Raw genomic sequence first — 25,031 nt, 5'->3', positions numbered from 1 at the left:
GATATGGAATCAACCTAAATGTCCAACAATAGATGAATGAATTTTTAAAAAGTGGTATATTATACACAGCAGAATACTATTCAGCCATAAAAAAGAATGAAATCCTGTCATTTGTGGCAACATGGATGGACCTGAGGGCAGTATGTTAAGTGAAGTAAGCCAGGCACAGAAAGACAAATACCACATGATCTCACTCACATGTAGAATTTAAAAAAACAAACAAACAAAAAACCCCATTGATATTATAGAGGGAGAGACTAGAACATTGGTTACCAGAGACTGAGAAGGATGGGGGTAAGGAAAAACAGGGAGAGGTTGGCCAGTGGGTACAAAATTACAATTAGTTGAAAGAATAAATTCTGGTGTTCTGTTGCACAGTAGGGTGACTATGATTATTAACAGTTTAGTTTTGTACACTAGGTTATAGTTAAAGGAGAGGCTTTTGAATGTTCTCGCCACAAAGAAATGATAAATGCATGAAGTGATGTTTATGCTAACTACTCTGACCCGATCATTATACAACATATATATATCAAAAGAGCACACTATACCCCATAAACACATACAATTACAATGTGTCAATTAAAATACATTTAAAGAAAATTATTTAAAAACCTGTTATCTGACACTGTATAAATAAAATGACATAGGGGTTTTTTTTTATTTTTTACTTTTTTACTTCTCTACCCTTTGTTCTTATAGAGCTATAAAAATTCAAAGTAATTAATGCTTTTAAAAAATCTCATTGTACTTTACTCACCTATTTTTGGACTGCAGTTGACCACAGGTAACTGAAATCGCAGAAAGCAAAACCATAGATAAGGAGGTATGGACTATTTATTAATTTTTAAATGAAAGAAAACCTATATAAACTTTGAAAAGAAATATATCTTGAACCACAAAAAAAAATTGTAATATATAAAATATAAAAATGATAGTATTAAATACAAGTAGACTGCCTTAGATCCTGAAGTTCTGATTGTACTTCATCTTTATTTCTGAGTCTTAGCCCATCTGAATAGCTTCATTTACCCAACTCAACATTTTGCAACATAATATCCTGTACATTTTTGTGACTTAGAAAACTAACATTTTATTATTTGAAAATAATATGCTGAAAAGCTTATAAATGTCTTCTTGTTGACAGTTGTATTTCATTCACACTAATGGATACTTAAGTTATGTAAACCAGGGATTTCTTTATGACAATTTTTTTTTTTTTTTTTTTTTGCCTAAGTACTCAATTTTTGTCTCAAGTCCCTAAGATGAGATTAGACAAACTCAACTTAAATCCCCATGCTTTCCAGGGAAGTGAGTGTTAGGTACTAAGAAAATAAGGCTAATTTTCTCAAAAGTAAACAACCACGTACAGGTCCAATATATTCCTGATAAGAAGCACCTTGGTTGGAGTTTGTTAACCTTTAAGAGGAGGCAAGGCTCAACCATACTTATTAATGACTACTTTCTAAAATGTCCTGATGATTTCATCTTCAAAAACAAATGGAAAATATTTTAATTTGAAAAAAAACCTTTAAAAAATGCATTCCTGTTCCCCTGTACATATTCCAAAAATGAGACACAAAAGAAAATAATTTTTAAAAATGAACACCAGTCATGAACGCCTTTAAGAATATAAAAAATATGTGATCAACTTGTCAGTTTTCCATCAAAAATATTTTCTTTTGTAAATAAATATAAACATTTTCCCCCAACGCAAAAAATAAGCAATAGATTATGACTACTTTGTGGAAAAGGTCTACTTTTAGAAACCCCTATTTATAACAATTACAAGGTAGGAGTTTTAGAAAGAAATCTAAATTGACAATAAAATAAAATAAAATAAAATAAAACTATTTTTCTAGTATTACCAAATCCTATTTAAAAACGCTATCAATGAGAATAGGTGAGTATAATACACTATACTCTGGCACAATTTACCATTCAATAGATGTTGTTATTAGTTGAACTTTTTATGACTGTGAAACATGTAAAAATGGGAAACTATCCTTTCAGAAGCTAATGAGAAATTCCCAAAGGATGTGCAGGTGCTGATGATTAAACTGCTTCAGCTTCAAGTTTCTCTTTACTGTAAAGTCAGTCTCAGATAAAACAACAAATCACTTACTAACCCATCAGGGACGTAACATTGATGACCCCTCATAACTTTGCTATGAGTTTTGTTCACAATTCCCTCAAACACTTTGCAAAATTCTCAACTAAATGAGATACTTCAACCTATTCAACACTTCTTTAATAAAGTATGAAATATTCTTAAAGTATAATTTGATTTTTCATTGTGTGTTCTTCCCTTGTGTTCTGAGATGATATAGTAAAAAATATTCTTTTTGTTTCCCAATTATGAAGCTAAATAAAGGAACAGTTATGCATAAGATGGCAGCCATATAGTGCTTAAAGGTGGGCTTGGCAAGACAGTTTTTTTGTTTCTTTTTTTTTTTAGCCACTGCTCATCACCTCTCCATGGGCAACATCCAACTAAAGCTCCCAAATGTCCCACATGAAACTTGTTATGTTTAAAACATAACATAAAAGATAGCCTTAATAGTGTGTACCCTCTTTCTCACTCTCCCCAATCCCTACCCCACGTGTTTGTGTGTTTGTGTATGAGAGAGAGAGAGAGAGAGAATAATGTGAAAGAGACCAGTACATCCGACTACAAAGAACATGCTATTTTATTCTGTTTGTGGTATCCTACTTTAGCATCACCTTTTCAATGACCTGGATTAATATATCTTATTGTTACGTGTTAGATATTTAGTTGATTTCTCTTCCCTCCACTGGCACTCTATTTTTGTTCTCATTATTGTATTAGAATAATCTAGCCTTTACCTTTTGTTATATTATTCCAGTGAACAACAAAATACTTAAAATGTAAAAGGAAATACAAATTACCAGTCATTTAGTCACATAGAACCTGTCAGTCAAAAGCATTTATTATCCCATGGAGCAATGCATAGTAAGAATAAATGTTATCAGTAAAGAGAAAAATGAAGTTAATCTATGTATGTTTTTATTGTGAAAAGTCTGAAGAGTAAAGAGTAGGAGAACCTGTCATAATTAAATTATTTTCAAAGTTGCAAACTCAAAATATTCAGCACTTGGAATTGATCTAATTTTTAAAAAGTAAAAGATAATAAGATACTAAAAGATAATAAGAAAAAAAAACCCTATAGCTAGAATATTTATTTTGTTCTAGGTTTGGAGCTTCATAGTCATAGCTCCAAGTATGATCTCAGAATAACAAAGTTGCTAATGAAGACATAAGCCCTATGTGAAAAGACTCCAAATGCAATTTTCAAGTTGTAAGCCCACCAAACTAAGCAAGGACAGAAGATGCTTCCTACTATAATTGCTCAACACCCGACCATAGAATTTGTACATGATTTTCCTTCCTCTGACAACATGTAATGAGTCAATATACAAGATTTAAGGAGCACAAAATAAATGTTAAGTGCTTTGACTTTCCTGTTGATAGTCTAGCTGGTCTACATAGTAGTCAGCACAAATGGCATCTAGAGTTGACAAGCATCAAATTTGTGTAATTTAAATGATTTGGCAAAATGAGACTGTTCTGGCTGTCCTCCTTATCAAAAAAAATTTATACTAAAAATATTCTTATTGGATGATTTCATTTTTATTTTGCAATTCACTAATTTAGTCTGAGAATTGAATAGAATATTAAATTGTATTTGATCAACAGATGAAGCAAGATTAAACGAGTAATAATTGACTTTATAGTTGTTCACTATGCAGATTTCAACTGTATAAACAAAAAATCAACTTAAAATCTGCAAACAGCATGAACGACAAATCTTTAACTGGATAAAACATAATTTTAACAAAATTGTAGAAATAATCTAAAGAGAGAGCTATAGGTAGGTATTTATTCAGTTCAGTATTCTATATGGGAGCATAAAATAAAAAAGGGATAAGATACTTAAAATATTGATCCTGTTATGATGAGATAGGAAAGGTAAAATTACCATACTTCTATTACTGTAGATAGCTAACTTGTTTTGAGGGTATATGTCATTTGGCCTTCAAAATGTAACATCCCTAAGAAACACATGCTATTATTATCAGGAAATTGAGGGTCAGTAAGGTTAAGTAACTTGCTTACAGTCATATCATTAATAATCTGCAGAGATAAGACTCAAATCCAGGGTGCTTTGCTGCTAGAGCCTGCACTCTCAACCACTGCTGTTTCCCATCAGTATGACAAATAGCAAAACATCACTATTACAAACAAACAAAGCTAACAGATGAGGCCTTTCATAGGCAGAATCCATCAATCACTTAAGATATGTAGAAATCAGAGCTAATCATTTCTCTTTTTGATTATCATCACACATGATATGGATGGGAGTTATATATGTGGGAAATAAAATTTATGAGAAAAAGACTGGATTTCATAAACTAGAAAATGATAACTACAAAGTTTGGCACATATATCTATACCCATATACAAAAAATAAAAAACAAAAACAAAACAACACAACATTCCGCCACTTTTTGTTTGTGCAATAGTAATCTCTTTTAAGACAGGGATTGCTATTTACTGCTCTCTAAATCCTAACTCCAAATTGGGGTTTTCAGATATTCAGGGTCTTAAAAACTATTAAAAAAAGGAGAATATCTTGTGGCCTTTTTCAGTACTTTAAAATCCCAACAGAAAACGTTCATGTGCTTATTAAAAAAGGTGCACAAGTCAAAAAGTATTCTATATGGGAATATCTGACATTGCAAACGCAGAGGGTTCATATAGTAGTTACATATGTCTAATTGAAACAAACAAACAAAAGGCACATTTTAGTATCATTTGGTAGAAAAATTCCTTGAAAATAGCTTATCTATGATGAAGCAAATAACAAAGGGGTCTAAAGAGGTGAAAGCATTAGTAAGTACTTCTCGATGATGAGATGTTAAACAAAACAAATAAGGAGTCAGATGAAATTTGCTTAAGGAGTTGAATGTTGTGCTGTGCTAACAATTTTGGTTAAAGAAAGAGAATAGTAAAGGAACTTTCAATGATTAAAAAAAACAAAAGCATCATCAGAATAAAAAATGAGGTTGTAAAAGGAGAAACCACGTAATTAAGGCCATGTGAGTACAAAGCAGCAGCTAGAGCAAAATCCTGTAATATGAATGAGAAGTGGGACCAGGACATACATTATGCTTCAATGCCACAGTGACCAATGAGAGAAAGGCAAATTAGATGTAACCTCAAAGGACAAACATGAACATGCTATAGCTGTTAGATAAGATAAAGGGATAGGGGGTGGCTAGCAGCATCCAAGAAAAATTCCATAATGAGTTCGATTCATCCTGTAGAAGCATGACATATCATCTATTAACAACAGATAGATTGGTAATGGCATGTAATGAGTTAAAATAAATCACAAAAGAGGGCCGAGCCCGTGGCGCACTCGGTAGCGTGCTGCGCTAGCAGCGCGGCGACGCTCCCGCCGCGGGTTCGGATCCTATATAGGAATGGCCGGTGCACTCACTGGCTGAGTGCCGGTCACGAAAAAGACAAAAATAAAAATAAAAATAAAAAAATAAATCACAAATGGAAAACAATGATCATTGTTACTCAATATTATATGACTGAGGGCATCAACCTCACTTGGTAAAAAGCTTGATGCCTGATAGGCCACCGATTTACTCAGCTTATTGTGTGAGGTCAGATATTTCCACCTAGTACCTCCAACCTGAATTTTATGCTTCACATGAGTCCTGTTGAAAATAAAAATCTATTACAGAAAGGTGCTGACTCTCTACCCTTTACCTCATCCTTCACCCAAGCAACCAGGCTTTACCTTAACAGTCCTCTAATTTTAAAAGAGAACATTTCATGCTTTGAAATAGAATCAGGCCTAAAAACATTCTTCTATCATGAACTCATCAATGTAAATAGAAATTATAGCAAGGAGTAATAAAATAAAGTATGCCTTGTACCCAATATCTCCAGTAAGTTATCAGAAACACACTTAACAATTACAGCTTTGACTTTTCTTGCAAACTCTCTAAGCAGCAGTGTACATGAAGCTGTTGAAAGTACAGGCTTTGGAGTCAGGCAGGCTTGTGTTGAATCTTAGCCCCTTCCAACTCTCAAGCACCTCTGCAAAGGCACAGAGCTGCCCTACCTCACAGTTAACCCACAAAAACAGTGTAAAAGCAACGTGGGACGTTACATGTAAAGTAGTTAGCACAGGGTCTAGCAAGAAGCAAGTACTCAATCAGGGGCAGTTTTTGGTTTTGTCCTGTTGGCAATGGTAACAAAAATAAAGCTAACTGAAATTACAATGCAAATTTACTCCCTTTTTCTTGGGAAGTCGATCAGTAGTTCTAAACAGTACCATCCCCAATGAAGATACTACATACAATAGATTATTTACAAACAAAACAACAACAAAAAACTAATTCCCACTTGAGAATTCTCAAAACAGAGGTGAGTTAAACTGCCATCAAAATGAACAGCTGTTCCTCAGAGAAGCTACAAGATTTTGAAAATTTTCCCCCTTGGTCTACATGGCTGGAAGCAGCAATCTGGAACAGATGTTCCTTCTTCAGCTACTGTAACAAGGCTCATAGAGAAAACAAAAACAAAAACCTGAAGAGCTACACCTACACAAATTAGTTGTGAGATCCTTGTAACACTAAGAAGAGACTGTATGAGTCAGTTAAAAGTATAGCAAATTGCTTTGAATAAACAGCCTTTAATTGCTTAAGTTTAAATTCTAAGACAATCCTAAAGTATAAATATTTTTGAATAAATTGTTTACAAACTAAATTAGTTACAAATAAAATGGTCACTTTTTTATGGGGGGGGGTAGGTTTCAAGTTAGTCCTATTTGAAACAGCTATCAGCCATGTATGATACAGACTCTGGATCCAGACAGCCTGGGTTAGCATCTTAACTCCTCGCTAGCTGTGTAATGATAGGCAAGTCAGGATCTCTCTATGCCTCAGTTTCCTCATCTGGTAAACGGGTATAGTAACAGTATATATACCACATCTGGTTGTTATAAGGATTAAATGAGTCAATACAGAGCCTGGCACATGGTTGATACCACATATGTTAGCTAATAAAGTATGTCACCCATTGATCATCTGTTACTCAACAGCTTTATTATCTGCCATGAATTGCACTAGAGACACAAAGATAAATGAGACAGACACAGATCCTACTAGAGGAAGTAAAGTCTGAGCAGAGATCAGAAGGGTGAGTACAGTAATTTAGTCAGGCAAAGTATGAAGGGAGTGTTCCAAGCATGGCAAACAATAGAAGAGTGGCCTAAATTTCAGGGAAAACATTCCATAAAAAAACTGCCATCGTGGGGGCTAGGTGTGGAGTGAGGACAGTGGTTCCAACCCCCTATCTGCAATACAAAATGGACCTTCACCTTATGGTAAAACCTGCTCATTCATGAGTAAACCTAAAAATGTTTCCATTGTTATTTCATCCACTGGTTTTTGGGATGAAGTAACTAACAATGGACACATTTTAACAATATTTCTTAAAAAAAAGAAAATATATGTTTTGCCTGTTGCATTAATGTGGCTTTCCAGAACAGACTTTCAACACATTAAAATTCAACATCTGTAGCTACAGACCTAATATTTTCACACTGATTCATTCAAGTTAACCTGGTTTCCAAAGTTGAATAATGTGGAATTTAAAAGCAACCTAAGAGATCATAAGACTGTGACAAAACAAGGAGTTTATTTATCAATAGTTTTTGCCAATAGTAATACTCAGGATTTTTTAAAGATATATTTTCTTTAAAATTCAAGCATTATGAGCCGACCCCGTGGCGCACTCGGGAGAGTGTGGCGCTGGGAGCGCAGTAGCACTCCCGCTGCGGGTTTGGATCCTATATAGGGATGACCGGTGCGCTCACTGGCTGAGCGTGGTGCAGCCGGTCACAAAAAAAGACAAAAAAATAAAAATAAAATTCAAGCATTATAACCATATTTATAAAAAAAAAGTTTTTATATTTAGCTCTAACAATTTTAATTTACTGCAGTGTGTACATGAATGTATGTGTGACAGCAGCTACTTCTAGCCCCCATGGAAACTCTGAAATAGACAAAGTATAGGTGTCACTGTTACCCATTCTTTTTGAACGGTTTTCCTATTCAAACACTTTCTCCCTCTGCCTACTTGGTAATAGAAATGCCAAGTTGCCCATAGAATGCCTAAAACCTTCTAATCCTTTAGATCTTGAGAAGATTTGGAATCAGATCTAAACTCAAATCCCAACTTGATCACTTACAAACAAGATGGGCTTGGTTTCATTAGGAAAACCTCCAAATGCTAGTGTTCTTATTTGTAATATGGAAAACCAACTATAGTATTATACGGGAAGCAGCATGACATAGCATTTAAGAGTGCAGGCTCTGGAGGAAGGATATATGGGTTCAAATTCTAGTTCTACCATTTTATAGCAGTATGACATTGAGCTAAATATGTTCCATCTCTGTGCCGCAGTTTCTTCATCTGCCTCAGAAGGATGGTAACAGTGAAAAGATACAGAACTGTTCTGAGGAATTACTGAGATAACATATGTAAGGCATTTAGAAGAATGTCCAGCTCATAGAAAATACTCAGTATATGAAGGGTATTCACATATCAACTTTATACTTTATGCATAATTTTGTCAGGGGGTCCACAAAACCACCCTCAAGTTTGATGATTTGCTGTAGGACTCACAGAACTCAGAAAAGCCATCATACCCACCGTTACAGTTTCTAACAGTAAAAGGATACAGATTAAAATCAATAAAGGAAAAAGGTGCACAGGAGCAGAGTCCAGGAGAAACCAGGTTCAAGCTCTCAGTTGTCCTCTCCCAGTAGAGTCCTACAGACAGTACTTTATTATCCCAGCAACAATATGTGACAGTATGCATGAAGAACTGCCAATCAGGGAAGCTCACCCGAAACTTGATGATAAGTATTTTTATCGCAGGTCACTTAGGCACTGACTGTCAGCATGACTGATCTTACCTACTCAGTCTCTGGCTCCCCAACAGATCAAACCGACACAGTTTGGCCCAGGGCACCAGGTGAACAAAAACAGGTATTCAGCATAAATCACACTGTCAGCATATCTATGTAGGTTGGCCCAAGGCTCAGGTATATAAACACACCCTTACCAGGCAGGATATTCCCAGGTCTTAGAGGTGATCTCTCAGGAGCCAGTCAAAGGCCAGTCCATTTTATGAAATGTGAAGGGTTTGGGCACTCCAGGCTTGCTGAATTAACCCTTTATGACATAAGAATTTATTGAGCAACTACCATGTGCCCAGAGTAATGATAAACATTTAATATACTAGCATATTATCTCATTTAATAATAAACACTCTTATGAGGAAGGAATTAACATCTTTTATTTTTCCAAATATGGAAACTGAGGCTCAAGAGGTTAAATAAGTATTCATAGCCACATAACTAGTATGGAATCCAAGCCTAGTTCTCTCAGACTACAAAGCCTTTATTACTTCCACTAAGCCATGTTGCCTCATAAAGCATTATAAAATATAAAGTAATAAATTGTATAGCACATGATACATATCGAATAGGTACATAATAAATAGATTTGTTAACCAAATTCATTTCTAGTAGTGAAAAAATAATTTGAAGAATCATTTTGAATTTATGAAGGAAATAACTAGAGCTGTGAGCAAATATGAATTTATTATAGACCAGTTTTTCTTTAATAGTGGGTTTTTATTAAAAGCCTACCTAATCATAAACAAGTAATTATAACCAAGTCCAATAAACTCAGAAATAAAGTTTTCCTGAGATTAAAAAGCAGCTCTTTAAACTCAACTTTCTCTTACACCTCAAAACTTTTTAATCCCCACAAACATTTGCTGAAATACAGAAATGACTTACCCATCTATTAAAAATAACAATTTTTCATTGTAGAAATGTATCACTAGTTTCCCTAGGGAGGCAACAATACCTTCTCACTTTAATATGTGTGTTGTTCCCCCCATCTAATCAGCTAATACTTTTCAAAAGGTCTTTCTAATGCCTAAATGAAAGGATTCCACATCAAAGACCTGACCTCCCTATTAAAGTATCTAAATGAAACCTTATGAATACAAAATCTATTCAAAGGCAAATCACAGGTAGCTTATTGTACAATGCATTAAGAAAAGAAAAGAAAAAAAGCTTCATAAGAGCTGCATGGAATTTGGTAAAATTATACCACAAAAATACAAATTGATCTCAAGTATAAAGAAACAAATTCATAGCCAAAAACTTATTACAAAAGTGCTCTGTAATCAGCCAGGAAGGGAGTCTTTATGAAGAACTTCAGAATTTGTCACTTTTTCAATCAAAATTTCTGATTACAGCTTCATGTTGGAAAGGCCAAATAGAGAACAAACCACACATTTTTCAATAGATTTAAAATCTGAAATTTTTAAAGCTAACTTTCAACATCAGAAATGGTAGGTTTTATTGCAGACAAGAGAAAAATGTAATAAAAGTGAAAGAGATGAAATAGTATAGATAAAAATACTTTTTAAAAACAAAGTAAGTTTTTTTTTTACCATACCATGAATGTGGTTCTGAAGTTATTCAAGTCAGTAAAAAAGTCTTCCACGGACACCTTCTTCACATCAATGGCATAGTATCCCATTATACTCTGGTATAACTTTTCCATGTTTTCATGTAACTTTGAAAGTTTCTCATATTGTTCTTTAGCACTAATAACAAAACTGTATATTATAGTTAAGGTATTCTGAAATTTAGAAAGTAATGTTTTGGGGATGGGGGAGTAACCCTGTAAATCAATGTTTGAGTCTGATAATCACCAAAATTCCAAAATGATCTTTAATACTTAACCATTCTTACAAGTCTACCTATACTGTATGGCAATGAAATCTTAAATTAAATTTCTAATTAAATATGGAAAAATCAGAAAATGAAAATTTTATATATTTAATATTTCTTTTATAACTGAGCTTAAGAAAAATTTTCTTCCAATTTACAAAAATAATATATATTATGCAGATTATACAATATGATTTAAAATTATAGTTCAGTGGTTGCAGTTGAATTGCAATGATTTCAAAATCAACAATACATGCACTGAGCATAGCAGTTAAATTGGACAACTTGGGGTCAATTTCCAGCCCCTACACTTGAGAGCAATGTGCCTGTGGGCAAGTGCCTTAATGTCTCTGTGCCTCAATTTCTTCATCTGTAAAATTAGAATAATAATATCACCTATCTCATAGGGCTGTGGCAAGGACTAAATGAGTTTAATACATGCAAAATTCTTAGAAAAGTGACTGGACATTTAGTAGTACATAAAAATATTTGGTATTATTCCCCACTTATTCTTTCTAAACTAAGGTTCTAAGAATAAAACTAAATAAATTATGAAGAATTAAATTAAAAACTTCTTACATTATGTAAGCAAATTAATGTTTTAATTTCTTTTTTGGAAATAATTTCTTCTGTGTATTACAGGATTAAAAATTATGATTACACACATACAAGCACACACATACAGAAATGTTTTTCTCTCATTTATGACAACAAAGTTGAAAACACACTGAAATTGAGAAGTCTAATTTAATGTGAATATGATAGTTGCTGGCATTAAAAAACATGTTCTAAATAAATCACAAAATTTCCTTTGTTGTATGACAAATTGCTGATGCAGTCAGATATAAAATCGCCATACCACATTCTGAAAAGATGACTCTTAGAGAATCAGTCATAATTGACTACGGCTCCTTTAAACTGGGACATGTAAAGAGATGGAAAATACAGAATTAATCTTGTAAGTATAAGCAGACATCAGCAAAACTTAAAATGAACAACCAACAACAAAAACTGGACTTAGGCCAAGACAAATAAACCAAAAATGAAATGTCTATATCTAAAAAGTAAAGTTTTCCACAAATTCAAAAGGATATAGTTTTTCTGGTCAGAGATTTACCTAGTAAAAGATGAAACAAGGAAACTGATGCAAGGCCCTTCATTTTGAGAATGTGAAAGACCAAGAAAAAAAGAGACAACACTGATGCTAGGTAGGGAGTGAATCCAGAACACATGAATGAATTCTAGTTATTAGAACCCAACCTCCCCACAAGGAAGTAAGGCATCCCAGTCAATCACAACTCACCTGTACCCGTGTCCGTGGTCAGTCCACGGATTATCTACTGCCCTCCTATGCCTGTTTCTTTTCATACTATGCTCTGCATAGTGATATATGTGTGGAGGGTTAGAAATCTTGATTCTCATTTGATTTTAGAATAGGGTTTTTAGGTAAATGCAAGTATGGGGCAAAAGCCCTCTCATAGGAGACCACAGTCTACAGATAGAGGGCGACAGCCCATTTAATCAATTCTAATTAAATAATGTTGATTCTCATTTGATTTTTAGAATAGGGTTTTTAGGCAAATACATATATGGGGCAAAAGCCCTCGGGTAGGAGGTGACAGCCTACAGCCAGAGGGCAAAAGCCCATCTAATCAACTTTAATCACTGTTTAGGTATGGGATTGTATACTTTAATGATGTTAGAGCTAACAGGTGGTTGTCATACCAATACTGTTAAGAGATTTTATGAATTGGTGAAGGGAAAGATGTGAAAAAAATGTTTGTTAGGGGCAAACTGTTGGAGGAAACTTTAGAAATAATTGTGCTTAGATTTTATCATAAGAATGTAACTTTTGCTTAAGGAGAGGTTATACTTTAGATAATGAGCCAGTTTGACCAACTTAGCTTTTCAGTAATTGTACTTTGGAATGTCACATTGTTAATTTCACTGATGTTACTAGTTTCCATTGCTTGCTATACTTAGCCATAGATAACTTTTGTAACACTGCCCATGTCCTTGTGTCCTTTTGTAATGATCGAATCAACTGAATTTTCTTGTGAAACTTCTTTGTCTTTACAATAAAAAACAGAAGCTAACTTGGAATCAAGGCTATACCCAGTTTTCTCTGGGGTACAGACCCTTTGGGCATCTCATTGCATTCATGGTGCTTTAAGTAATCCTTTTCTTGTCTCCGTTACACAGTGAGAAGTGTAACAATATGTAGTATTTTAGAACGAAGAATAGACTAGAAGCCAGGGTGTCTAGATTCTACTACAGTTCATTTTTTAATGACCTTAAAAAATTTTATAGATCTGTTATGTGGCTCAGTTTACATTCATCTAAATAGCAAAATGCCTCCCTACACTTTCTAGAATCTAGATCTTAATAGTATAAGTGACTGGCATATTTACATATGATATCATTTTATAATTCTTGGATGAATAACAAAAGATTTTATGTAATTAGTCAAACCACAAAATCACAAGAAATCATAAGAATAGGGTCACACAGGACAGGTTTCCATGTACTTTATCAACATTCATGAAAGGTTATAAGTAAAGTGAATTTAAGTAAATAAAAATCACATTTGAAATGCATTTATAAACTATCATTAAATGGAACATACAGTGATTCATTTGTAATGTGAAATAGTCATTCAGAAATGATCAATTTATAAGTTACCTATACAATCGATAAATTCTCATCTAAAGTTAGTTATGTCTAGAAAGACAATATATCCACATAGATTATTTATATATTCTTAACTCCTGTCTAAAAGAGAAACAGTTTTGTGCCTTTGCTTGTCCAAACCTATCATTCAAGCATCCATTCAATTCTTCCTCTTCCATGAAGGCTTCTCTAATCTCCACAGCTATGAGTAATCATTTGTTCCACTGGAAAGATAGCATTCTTAGTCCATAGGACTCATCTGGAAATTCATCAGGCATGTTCTTACTTCTGGATCCACAATGAAGCTGTGATTTTTCCCTTCTAGTCTAATTCCTTAGCGGTGCTTTGTTCTTCCTACATTTCTGGTGAGGGTAATTACCTCTTATTGTCAAGCCCATTCCCTAAATGCTGTGTTCCACCTTCTTAGCTGTATTAAATCTAATCATTTGCAACTACGTTGGTGCCAATTACTTATTTCACCCTAGTGTCATCATTCTTACACTTTGGGAAGGGTAAGAGTTGCCATCAAAAGTCTGATAAAAAGTTATAGAACTTCATAAAACTGCACGTATGCATGCGTGTACACATATACACACACACAAAAATTTTGAATGTAATATTATAAGCTAACAGAATCCCTGAAAAGTATTTATCCTGGACAGTAAGGTTAAGGGCACTATTTTGGTAGGTGTCTCTAATTGTATGGTTCTATAGCTACTGCTTTGATGCCCCATCACTGCTTATAAAGCTTTGAATTTTAAGAATAGGCACTTTACAAATACTAGTAGTTTTATCATAATACCTGGGAAAATAGACATTCTCAATTATCAATTGTGTACACAGTTTAAAATAAAGCAATGCCATTCCTTAGATTTTCAGGTAAAAATCACAATTAACAAAAAATCAGAAATATGTCTGTGCATATTATAAAAACAGTACAATTTCATTAAAAGATGTGATGGAAAAGATGACCAAGATCCATAACCATGGAGATGACATGGCTTTGTTCTAAGAGCTAGAGAAATTTAATTTCCTTATCAATGTTATCTATAAAACGATTTGCTCCCAAAGAGAATAAAGTGGAGCTTTGAATAACAGTAATTACCCATAAGAATGGTGAAATTATCATTAAACTGAAACAATTTTAGAAATAGCCAAATTAATCCTTAGACATTTACAGTGATTACCTGATAGGATTGAATAACTGGTTATATCAATACGGCACACTACATCAGTATTGATAGGCTACTCTCTCATTAACGGATGTTGAACCATCCAGATAAAGAATCATCATCATCATCCAAAAGAAAAAAACAAACATGGTTGTCCTTGTGCCAACTGTTAAACTCCAAAGAAAAATAATGTTTATGACAGTAGTTAGGCTTTAACTATTTTTTTCCCACAGTATCAGGTTCTATGTTTGTAAGGAGCTTTAGAGAAATACATGAGATACTCAACAAAATAAACATTTGATAAAACTCATTACAAAAATATTGATATCTATCCAATCACTTGATGCCGTGAGAAATCTATTTTCATTTCCTTTACCTAAATCAAGACCAAGGCCAAATTGTCATGAATTTCTACCCGAATCTTCCCATTTGAAAGGTATCTGACAACCAGATCAGTATTTACATTCACTGAACCACAAGTCTTTAGTGCAGTCAACTAAGAAGCAGGCCTAAGATTTGTAATTCTTCTCTTGGTTTACACCAGTATTACTCATTATCAAACCACCTACCACAAAAATATTCTACTTTTATCCTTAGGTCACACCCTCATTATTGCACTTCCACTACCAAGGGTGCCCATTAGTTCCATTAACACACCTTACAAGGACCAACTTCAATCAGTCCTACATGTCTAATACCTTTGACAGAACTTTTTCAGTACCTGGGATTCAGTCATTCAGTTAAGTATTCATTGAGTTCCACTATATTCCAGAAATTTTTCTAGGCACTAAGGAAAGCAGCAGTTAATAAGATAGGTAAAGTCCTTGCTGTCATGAAACATATATTGTAGAGTGCTGAGACAGATAATAAGCAAATAAATGAGATTTTCACATAGTGGTATGATAAAGAAAATAAAAGCTTTTGATGTTATATAAAGTGACAGAGGCTAATTTGTGTAATTTAGGGATTTCCTGGCTGAGAAGGTGAGATTAACTAAAAAACTGCCGCACAACTGAAAAGCAGCAGTGAGCACAAATCTGTGCAGCACGCTCTTGAAAGTGTAATAAGACTTCAGAAAAGGAAAAGATCATTATAAATCTGAGGATTTATAGAAGATGAGGAGTAGGATATTTAAGCAAAGTCTTAAAAGTTTGTTAAGAATGGGTTAAGTGGAAGAGAGGCAAGAAAGGGAAAAAAGAAGAAAGGGACAAGACAGTGAGAATACTAATTCAAAAGAAAAATCTGCTACAGTTAATCACCCAATTACCCAACTTCCCAGTCTCGCAACTGGGCCATGTATTATACAAGTTTACACTTTATCCATTCCAATCTTTTCTTTTACTGCTTACCAGCAGTTCAATTAAAGAAAAATGTATGGAATTCCTTTACCTGTAAAATGCTGTACTTTATGCAATGCAGAATATGGATATAAGTAAGATATGTCTTTCTTCTCAATGAATTTACTGGGATGGTTTTAGAATCTACCCAGGAATTTCAGAAGCACCTAAAACATTGCTATTTAGTGGAACAACAACAACAACAAAAGTGTGAAAATAAAGTGGGAATTTGAGAAGAAATTTAAAGAATATGAGAGTCAACTAACTTACCATGTTGTGATAAATTCAAAAATATATAAACATCTAGAAAAATTATTTTTCTAAGAGACTCAGGAGAGAGGGTAGAAAGAAAAAAAATGGAAAGACAAGTGCCTTTGTAAGGGAATTTCAAGGGCAATGCCCTAAGATCTATTTGTTATTGTCCTTAAATAAGAAATACTACAAAATTTAAAGGTCAAAAGAAAGGAACAGGTACAGTATGACACAAATCCTGGCATTTTCTTAATTTTCTCACTGGTAAGAATTTAATAAGTATTTACACCTCACATTTAATAGTTTGCGTGTAGTAATACTGAAGACCCTACCGCAAATTTGTGTTTCACATTTTGCAAGCAAATATTTACTGTGGAACAATTCAATTCTAATTACAGTTCTAATCAGGCTTAGCAAATGGGAAGCAACAACTATTACTAAAAAGTTAGGTATATATGAAATAACTGTGCATGCCTTATAAAGGACATAATAAATTCATATTTTTTTACATTAAGAAATGTATGTAAAGAGTGAGCATGCACTGAAAGAATAAAAATACAATATACTATAATTGAGTGTTATTAGTGAAGTTTCAAATTATAACAAAATTGTATCTTTATAGTTTAAAACAGTTCAATTAACAGATTATTTAGTAGTTCACTAAGTCATGTTTGTTTAAACTAAAGATGTAGTTGTAAAGAGACATCCTTAACTACTTAAGTAATATACATACTCTTTTAGAATTGTTTGATAAACTAAACATTTGATTTATGCTTCAACTAATAAGCATTAAAACTTAAAACATAAAGCTTGACTGTTAATAATGTAAACTTTAGTTAAGTACTTTTTTTTTTTTATTGTGCATTTTGGCTCCCAAATTCTCCCATTTTCTAAGATCTAAGAAGCTGACAATTGCCATTTTAATAAGATCTGTTTTAATGCACTTAATATTCAAAATTTGACTTGTTGTCAGTCCTAATTAAAATAAACAAAGCCGTGCAATGAATGAATTTAATTACTTCGAAACTAGTATGTCTAACTAAGATGAAAAGCAAATGAGTGCAATCTAATCTCGGCAACGAATATTTATGATTATAAGCTTTGTCAATAGCAAAGTGCACCAACTGTTCATATATCTGATTTCCAAGAGATACATGAATGCTAATCAGTTCATTAGAGGCTTTTGGGTTGTGATATTTAGTGACAGGATGTAGTAGCTTTCTTGTCCATGGAGTATAACTGTACTCAGAATGAAAAATTGTTTTCAACAAAACATCATCCTTCCGGTTTCTGATTTCCTGCTGTTTGCTTTTTATGAGCTGCATACCTTTCAAGAAGCCAACATCATTCAGCTTCTTGTGTCATATGAATACAAGTACAAATATGTCCTGAGATCGTCTGCTGAGCAGGATTCTACAACTTTTACTCCAAGCTCAAGAATTCAACTTAGTTCCAGAAACCTGAGCTTCATAATTATTGAACTCAACAGTGTATTACCAGAAGCTACATGTAAGCAAAATCTTTTCTAAAATGTTCTATAGAGAACAGTAACAAGTACTTCAATTAACAGTACTTAATGATTAAAAGAATAAACTGTCACATATGAACACTTAAACATGATAAAGTGATTGAGGGTAGAAGCTAACAATGATGAAACTGACATAACTCTGCAATAATACATCTATTTTAAAAAGCATACTTTGTCAAATGACAAGGTAGTACAAAAATATATTTTTGACGGATAAATACAGATTTCATCTTTACTTTAAAAGCCTTACCCAATATAGTGATAAAGTCACCCACCCTAATAAAAGAAGAAATTGGATGGGGAGGAAAGATACAAAAGGAAACAAACTTATTAGCCTGAATTGATTGCTGCTGGAGTGCATTTTCATATTTCCTGAGAGAGACAGTGAAAGAAGGTAAAATTCAACTAATTCACAATTAAGCTGAAAGCATATACAATAAAATCTACAACAAACCAAATAATAATTTTGTGATTTACTAAATTTCAGGAGAGAAGAGGTAGAAAAAGAAAAAGTAGTCATTTCATTTTAAGTATTTCAGTTGAAAATAAAATATTGGGAGTGTCTATAAGAGCTCATTTTAGAGTAGGCTTTTTTTTTCATATAGAATTCAGAAGTCCACATGAGATTTTAATAATGCACTGCAGTAATATTTTATTGTAACACAAAAGACCAACACTTATAAAACACTTGGTCTCTAATTTCACAGAATGGTTTGCAAAGGAACTCAACATTAGTTAGGAGAACATCTACACAAGGAGTGATTGTAACAAACTCCATTTGATTTTGGAATCATGTAGTATTTCTAAAGAAAATATTAAATTTTGTGGAACACAGGTTAATTTCTAATATACAACAATCCTTGAAATTAAGCTGACTAGTCACACCAGTTTATGAAGACTGTATATGCTTCCTGAAACGTTTCAAAAATCTCTAAGTCACATCATGACTTAAGAGTCAAACTTCCTCAAACTGAGTTTTAATATCCTTTCAATTTATTACGAACATCAGAAGGAAATAAGGCATATGGAAGGGAAAAGATGAGAGAACATACCATTATCCAGACAGATAAAAAGAAAAAAAGAATAGAAATCAATAATAAGACATTTGTGCATTATTCATGATAGAAAAACACTTTGATAAATTTCCCTGCAAGAAGGCAAAAGTTAAACCTACAATTTGGCATTACGGAATGATCTCTAGTTATGCAAATAGACATAAAACGTTAAGTAAATTGTAATTCTAGTTGACTAGTGACTTAAGTTCTTTAGATATCAAAAGGATATGGACATCTTTGTCACAAACTTGTCATGCAAGTCCTCAGGAGGGGGAAAGGTTTCCAAATCTTTCTCAAGCTGTTGAAGTTGCCTTCCCATCTGCTTCAAATTCTTTTCCAGCGTTTCTACAGAGACTAAAAGAAAGTATATTAAATGCCTTGAAAGGACAAAATCATAATATAAAAAAGGTAAGACACCCTAGAAACATTTGTAGAAAAAACTCATAATAATAATGTAAGAAAATTCATTATAAAAACAGAAAAATGAATTTCAGTTTTCTTTATTCTAATCTTCCCATTTTTAAATCCAGTTATGAAGAAAATTCAGTAAGAGATTTTTTAAAACATCAGATGAAATTTAGGAAAAGCTCACAGACAAATCACATTTAAGAAATAGGTTTTGTGGGATGGCAAGCTAGAGCATGATGTTATAAGGTCAAGGGTTTGAATCCTTGTACCAGCCAGCTGTCAAAAAAAAAAAAAGAAAAGTTTTGTTTAAAAAGTTTTGTTTAAAATTAGAGTTCTTAACTACTAAAAGGCTACAAAATAGTTGGTCTAATCAGATAAAGAGGCAAAGAAAAACTCTTTTTAAATACAATTTTAACATTTTTCAAAATCACCTCTTGAGAGGAAACAGTGAGTAGATGGGAAAGATGGGGGAAAATGCTCTCTATTGTCCAAGCTAACCTACAATAGGAAAGAAGAGATATCAGAGGCTATTTACAATGACAAATGTCAGGCTTTCTTTATTGGTTCCCTGAGCACAATCTGTGTTTATTATCTAATAATTAACTTTTTCCTTCTTTGACTTAAAATTGTTCTCACAGTGCAAGTAAAGAACAAATGGTAAACTAAGGCACTGAGCCACTATCAGAATGCACTAGCCACTCAGTGGGACACACATTAAGAATTATTTCCAAGAATAATTTCCAAAAATCTTTGCATAATCCTTTTACATGACACTAGGAAAAAGAGTTAACAATATATAAAGAAAATATAGTGGCACAAACCACCTTTTTGGATATTTGCTTTAGGTTCAGATGAATTTTGGTTAAAAAAAAAAATCTTTTGCTTCTGATCACTGTGAACCATATAAAATGATGTTTAAAAAATGAATACAATAATTCTAGGTAATCTGCCATTTTCAAGATCTGAATTAATCCTGAGGAATGGGTACAATTCAAGTTTCACCTATAGAGAGGGGAATATCCTTGGAAGCAACTTAAATGCCCAATAAAATGGACTGAGTTAAAAAAAAAAATATGGTTTAGTAACCTTGGTTCAAAATAATGTTGTATAAAAACGTGTATCTTTTTTTTTTTTTTTACTTATACATGAAATAACATTTGCTATTCTAACAGACATTAATAGTTTTTAATAAATGTTTAGGTTTGTAACAAAAAATTAGATACCTAATTCTCAGATACAATATTTAATGAGTCCAATGACTGAATGCTTCAGAGAGACAGATATAATAGTTGCTTGTGCCTGAGAGTGGTGGTACTTTAACCTTTGTCTCCCACTGTGGTGAAGCCACCCTGAAGTTATGCTCATGCATATCTTCTTGATAGTTTTCTCCTCCACATGTATCCCCTTTCTGTGATTATTAAAATTGAGACAATAACTCAGATAATAGGGTGTATGAAATATTTCCATCATGGTAGCATTCAGTGTATTAATTCAATCTTTTTAACCAATGCCCCCAATATTTTTCTGTACACTGCTCATGGTGGTAGCATGTATTTCCTATGCTAAACTCTTTCACTTTTATGTCTGCTTGTCAATTAACCACATTGAAGACATTTACTTGATTAGGCCTATGGCTTTTCATTTACTCTTCTCACTTCCAAATGGTTTTTTGGGGGGAGGGGTGGCTAGTTGGCTCAGTTGGTTATAGTGCAGCCTTCTAATGCCAACTGGCCAGCCATCAAAAAGAAAAGAAAGAAAAAATAAATAAATAAAACCCTTCTTGGAGGGGCAAGTCACCTAAATGTCTTTTTGTTTTTCTGCTTTCAAAGTTCTCTATCTGCATTACAGAAGAGATTCCTTTTGTTCTCCCAGCCTATTTGATCTCTCCTCTAATATATCATTTGCTTTTCCACTATCATTTCTCAAGAAATCTTAGAGATGGTTCAGTCACTTTTACACTTCCTAAAACTTTGAAACTTTTGATTAAATAAAGTTTCATATAGTCCTTGTATTAAGTAAATAAGTGCTCAGAAAAGTTTATAAGCCATACATCCACTTTGTGCTATGGATTAGGTTCAAAAAATAAGTTAGTGCGCCAGTAGTAAAATAGTAGTAGGTGTAATAGTAGTAACAGTATTATAGTGTAATAGTAGTAATAGTTGTAATAGTAGTAGTGATAACAAAAATAATAATAGTAATAATAGCAGCTAAAATTTATGGGCAGTTACATATGTCAGGTACTGTCCTATTTTCTATTAATTAACTCATTTAATCCTCACGAGAAATCATAAAGTAGATTTTGTTATTATCCCTGGTTTACAAATGAGGAAACTGGAGCTGAGTGTGTAAGTAAATAAGTCAAACAACTAAAACGAGGTGAAGCCAGAATTTGAACTCAGGCAGTTTCATTCCAGACCTTATTTTTAACCATTTTGCTATATACATTATTAATTAAAGAAATTACCATTTTATTTTTGTGATCCCTAATTAGGAAAAGATCTAGAGAACGAACAAATATAAGAGGGAGGGACTCTTACATGACAAAAAGCACAACATTGGGAGGGAACACAGTCAGATTGTTTTTTCTGACACCAAATACATTGTTTCAACACCAACCAATTTGCTAATTCTCCAACACCAACTGGGTGTCCTACAGTGCAATTCAATTCTGCCATTAACTACCTGGAGTTACTGAAGGCTCCATAAATTAAGGACAAAGCACTTCAATTTTGACACTAACTACCCCCAGTTAGGGTCAGATACTAAAGGTATAAAGGCTCAGTCCCACAAGACTATCCTCATTTCAGATGCCAGTTGCAAGTCCAGGGGGCCACCTATACTTCTGACTGACTGGCTGTAAATTTGAGGATTCCCACAACCCTCCTCCCTTAAATTTCATAATTCACTGGAATGACTCATGGAACTCAGGAAAGCACCATACTTATGATTATATTTTTATCATAAAGAATACAACACAAGAACAGCCAAATGTAAGAGATGCATAGGGCAAGTAAGAGAGGCTGGTGCAGAGCTTCCCCGCCTTCTCTGGACACACCACCCTCCCAGCACATTCACGTGCTCACCAACCCAGAAGCTCCCTTGGCCTCGTTGTTACTGAAGCTTAATTAAATATGCAATGATTGATCAAATCCCTGGCCATTCAAGACTGAATTCAATCGCGAGCCCCTCTTCCTCCCCAGAGGTCAGGGAGTGGGCTTATAGTCTAACCCTCTGGTCATACGTTCAATACTCTGGAGACCAGTTCCCATCCACAAGCTATACCCCGACCTGCCTTTAGTCACCATATTAGCATACAACTTACCGTTCTTATCACTCAGGAAATTACAAAACTTTTAATAGCTCTGTGTTAGGAGTGAGGGACGAACATCAAATATTTATTTTTTATTATACCATATGGATATAGAGGGACATGTCCTGTGAGAGGGCAGAACCGGTGGGGAGGTGTAAAAGAAGCATATTTTTTTTTGGCTCATGGGTTGTCACTCGGAGCTAACAGCCTGCGCTGCCGTCAGAGGAGGACAGAGCCATCCCAGTGATGGCTACTTCTCAGCAAGGTGAGAAAAGAGCTTATTCCCCTGGATGAAAGGCTTGAGCTTTTCCCAACTCTTTGGTAGCCAGTAGGTCATGAACTACTTTCTCTGTGATTAAAGCAACTTCTCCCAAGCTCGATTTCCACATCAGTGAAATGAGAAGAATCTCACCTCATACTCTTGCCTCACAGATATTTCATAAAAGATCAGATGCTATAATATAGGATGAATAATTTTGTTTTTTAAGAGTGCATTATGTTATCCTTATTAGAACTAAATAAAAAATGAAAAGTTTAAAGGTTGAAATAACTGGTATTAGAATTAAAGGAAAAAAAAGTCATCATCATCATTACCACTAGGCCAGGAACAGAATAGTGGAAGTCAGCCTAAGAAGACTTGTTATTTTTCAAGAGTAAAATATTAGGAATGTTTGGGACATATTCAAACATTTAAGGTCAACATTATACAGAATAAGCAACCTATCTTTAAAAACAGTTCTTAAGGCTGCTCCACAGATGGGAATCCTACTAAGCCATTTCTTATGCTTCATCAGCAGTCTCTGATTACATTACTTGTGCATTATATTAAGCGGATTTAAATGTAATTGACCAACCTCTCACTTGGTTTTTAAATAAGGACCAAAGTACCCTTGGAAGAGAGAAAAGTAGTGTGTGAATTCGAGACTAATAAAGTATAATCTAATGTTTGGAGCTATCTGATGGGTAAAATTAAACTAAAGAGCATTTTAAGAATTCCCTTGGTGTTTTCTTTTTTAGTAATTATTATATTTTCATAGACAGTTCTTTTATGTATCTTCAAACATAATTTTAGCCACACTTTCCATGCGTCAAGTTCTTTGAGGTCAGTAACTATATTTTTTGTGTTAGAAATCCCAACTAGTTTAGGGAGTTTTGAAATGTACACTCTCAAAGAAGTGTTAATTTACTGGTGTCTCTGTGACCTACATGTGAATTTTGCCTTTCAACTTTGTCACACATCTAGACCAAGAAATTAATCACATTTTTTTATTCCTTTTCATTATTTAGAAGAAAAGTAATAAAACAGAGCCATCATCAAAGAGAGTTGACTACATTGTTTTAAGGCAATTTTGACTTTAGTATGCAATCCAAAAGGGATCTCTTTCAGTCACCTCAGCCATCTCATGTCTCTGCCCCCAACCAGCTTCCCCTCTAATCTCCACAAGTCAGTGGGCAGGACCATGAATTCTGTTTCCTACAATTCTTGACCCTTTCCTCTCCTACAATTCTCAGATACAGTCAATCATGATACCCAACTCATTTTACTTGACAAATAGTACTTAATTCCTTCCTCACTTGAACACTATCCAAGTCATCAGGAAACCTTATCTCTTTTCTGATCTCCTATTGGTTTTCCCCAGTGGCTTTGCCACACTGTACATGGGTGCTTTCTGTCAAACAGTAATTTAAAGGTGTCCTTTCCTTGTTTAAAACATGCCCATAAACTGGTTACATGACATCTGAGCTCCTAAACAAAACCCCACCCACAATTTGGTGGCCTCAACTTCATATTCTGCCACATGTTACTCACCAAACATCCAGCTTTTAGTTCCCCTGCCCACATCCTTCTTCATCCATTCTGTACCTGATACTGGAAACATGTAGCCATATGCCCACTCCACCCCTGGGTCACTCTTATTCATACTTTACAGCAAGAATCAAAAACTCTAGCAAGTTCCCTGGTGAGGAGTCCTTCCTACCCATCACAACTGGTAATTATCTCTGTCTTTGCAATTACTATCTATTATATTTATCTTTTTTGTTTCTCCCTCTCCCAATTGGCTGGGAGTTCCTTAATGAAAGACACATTTTATTCATATTTGTATCTTCTGTTACATAACATATTGCAGAAACTCAAATATTTGTTGAAGGAATGAACTTTGGATTTAACTTTAACCTCTCTAAATAAAAGGATTAAAAATAAAATGGGAAAGTACAACAGATTAAATATCTAGAACATTAAAATGTAAGACAAGGTGCTCGCTTCGGCAGCACATATACTAAAATGTAAGACAAGGACTTTTTTCCAAGAGTCTTATGATTATGATAATTATACACCAAAGATGTTAAAGAAGCTTTAGAATAAAAGTTAAAATCACAACTATAAATATTTAAGTTCAAAGCAATCATGAATATAGGCTTTCTATAATACAT

The 25,031-nt window shown here is 33.8% G+C and overlaps 1 protein-coding gene across 4 annotated transcripts in view; it reads right to left on the bottom strand.

Moving 5' to 3' along the window:
* Positions 1-25,031, bottom strand: part of DIAPH3 (diaphanous related formin 3) — a 493,080-nt gene that overhangs the window by 173,155 nt on the left and 294,894 nt on the right. For all 4 annotated transcript variants that reach the window (XM_063102549.1, XM_063102550.1, XM_063102551.1 and 1 more), the window contains 2 exons: positions 19,110-19,234; positions 10,589-10,753 (listed from right to left, as the gene is read on the bottom strand). In XM_063102549.1, the coding sequence (XP_062958619.1) occupies positions 10,589-10,753; positions 19,110-19,234 (290 nt within the window). The remainder of the gene's footprint in view (positions 1-10,588; positions 10,754-19,109; positions 19,235-25,031) is intronic.

Source organism: Cynocephalus volans, chromosome 7 (genome assembly GCF_027409185.1).
Source record: "Cynocephalus volans isolate mCynVol1 chromosome 7, mCynVol1.pri, whole genome shotgun sequence".
NCBI lineage: Eukaryota > Metazoa > Chordata > Mammalia > Dermoptera > Cynocephalidae > Cynocephalus > Cynocephalus volans.
This window is presented reverse-complemented; position numbering and strand designations above follow the sequence as displayed.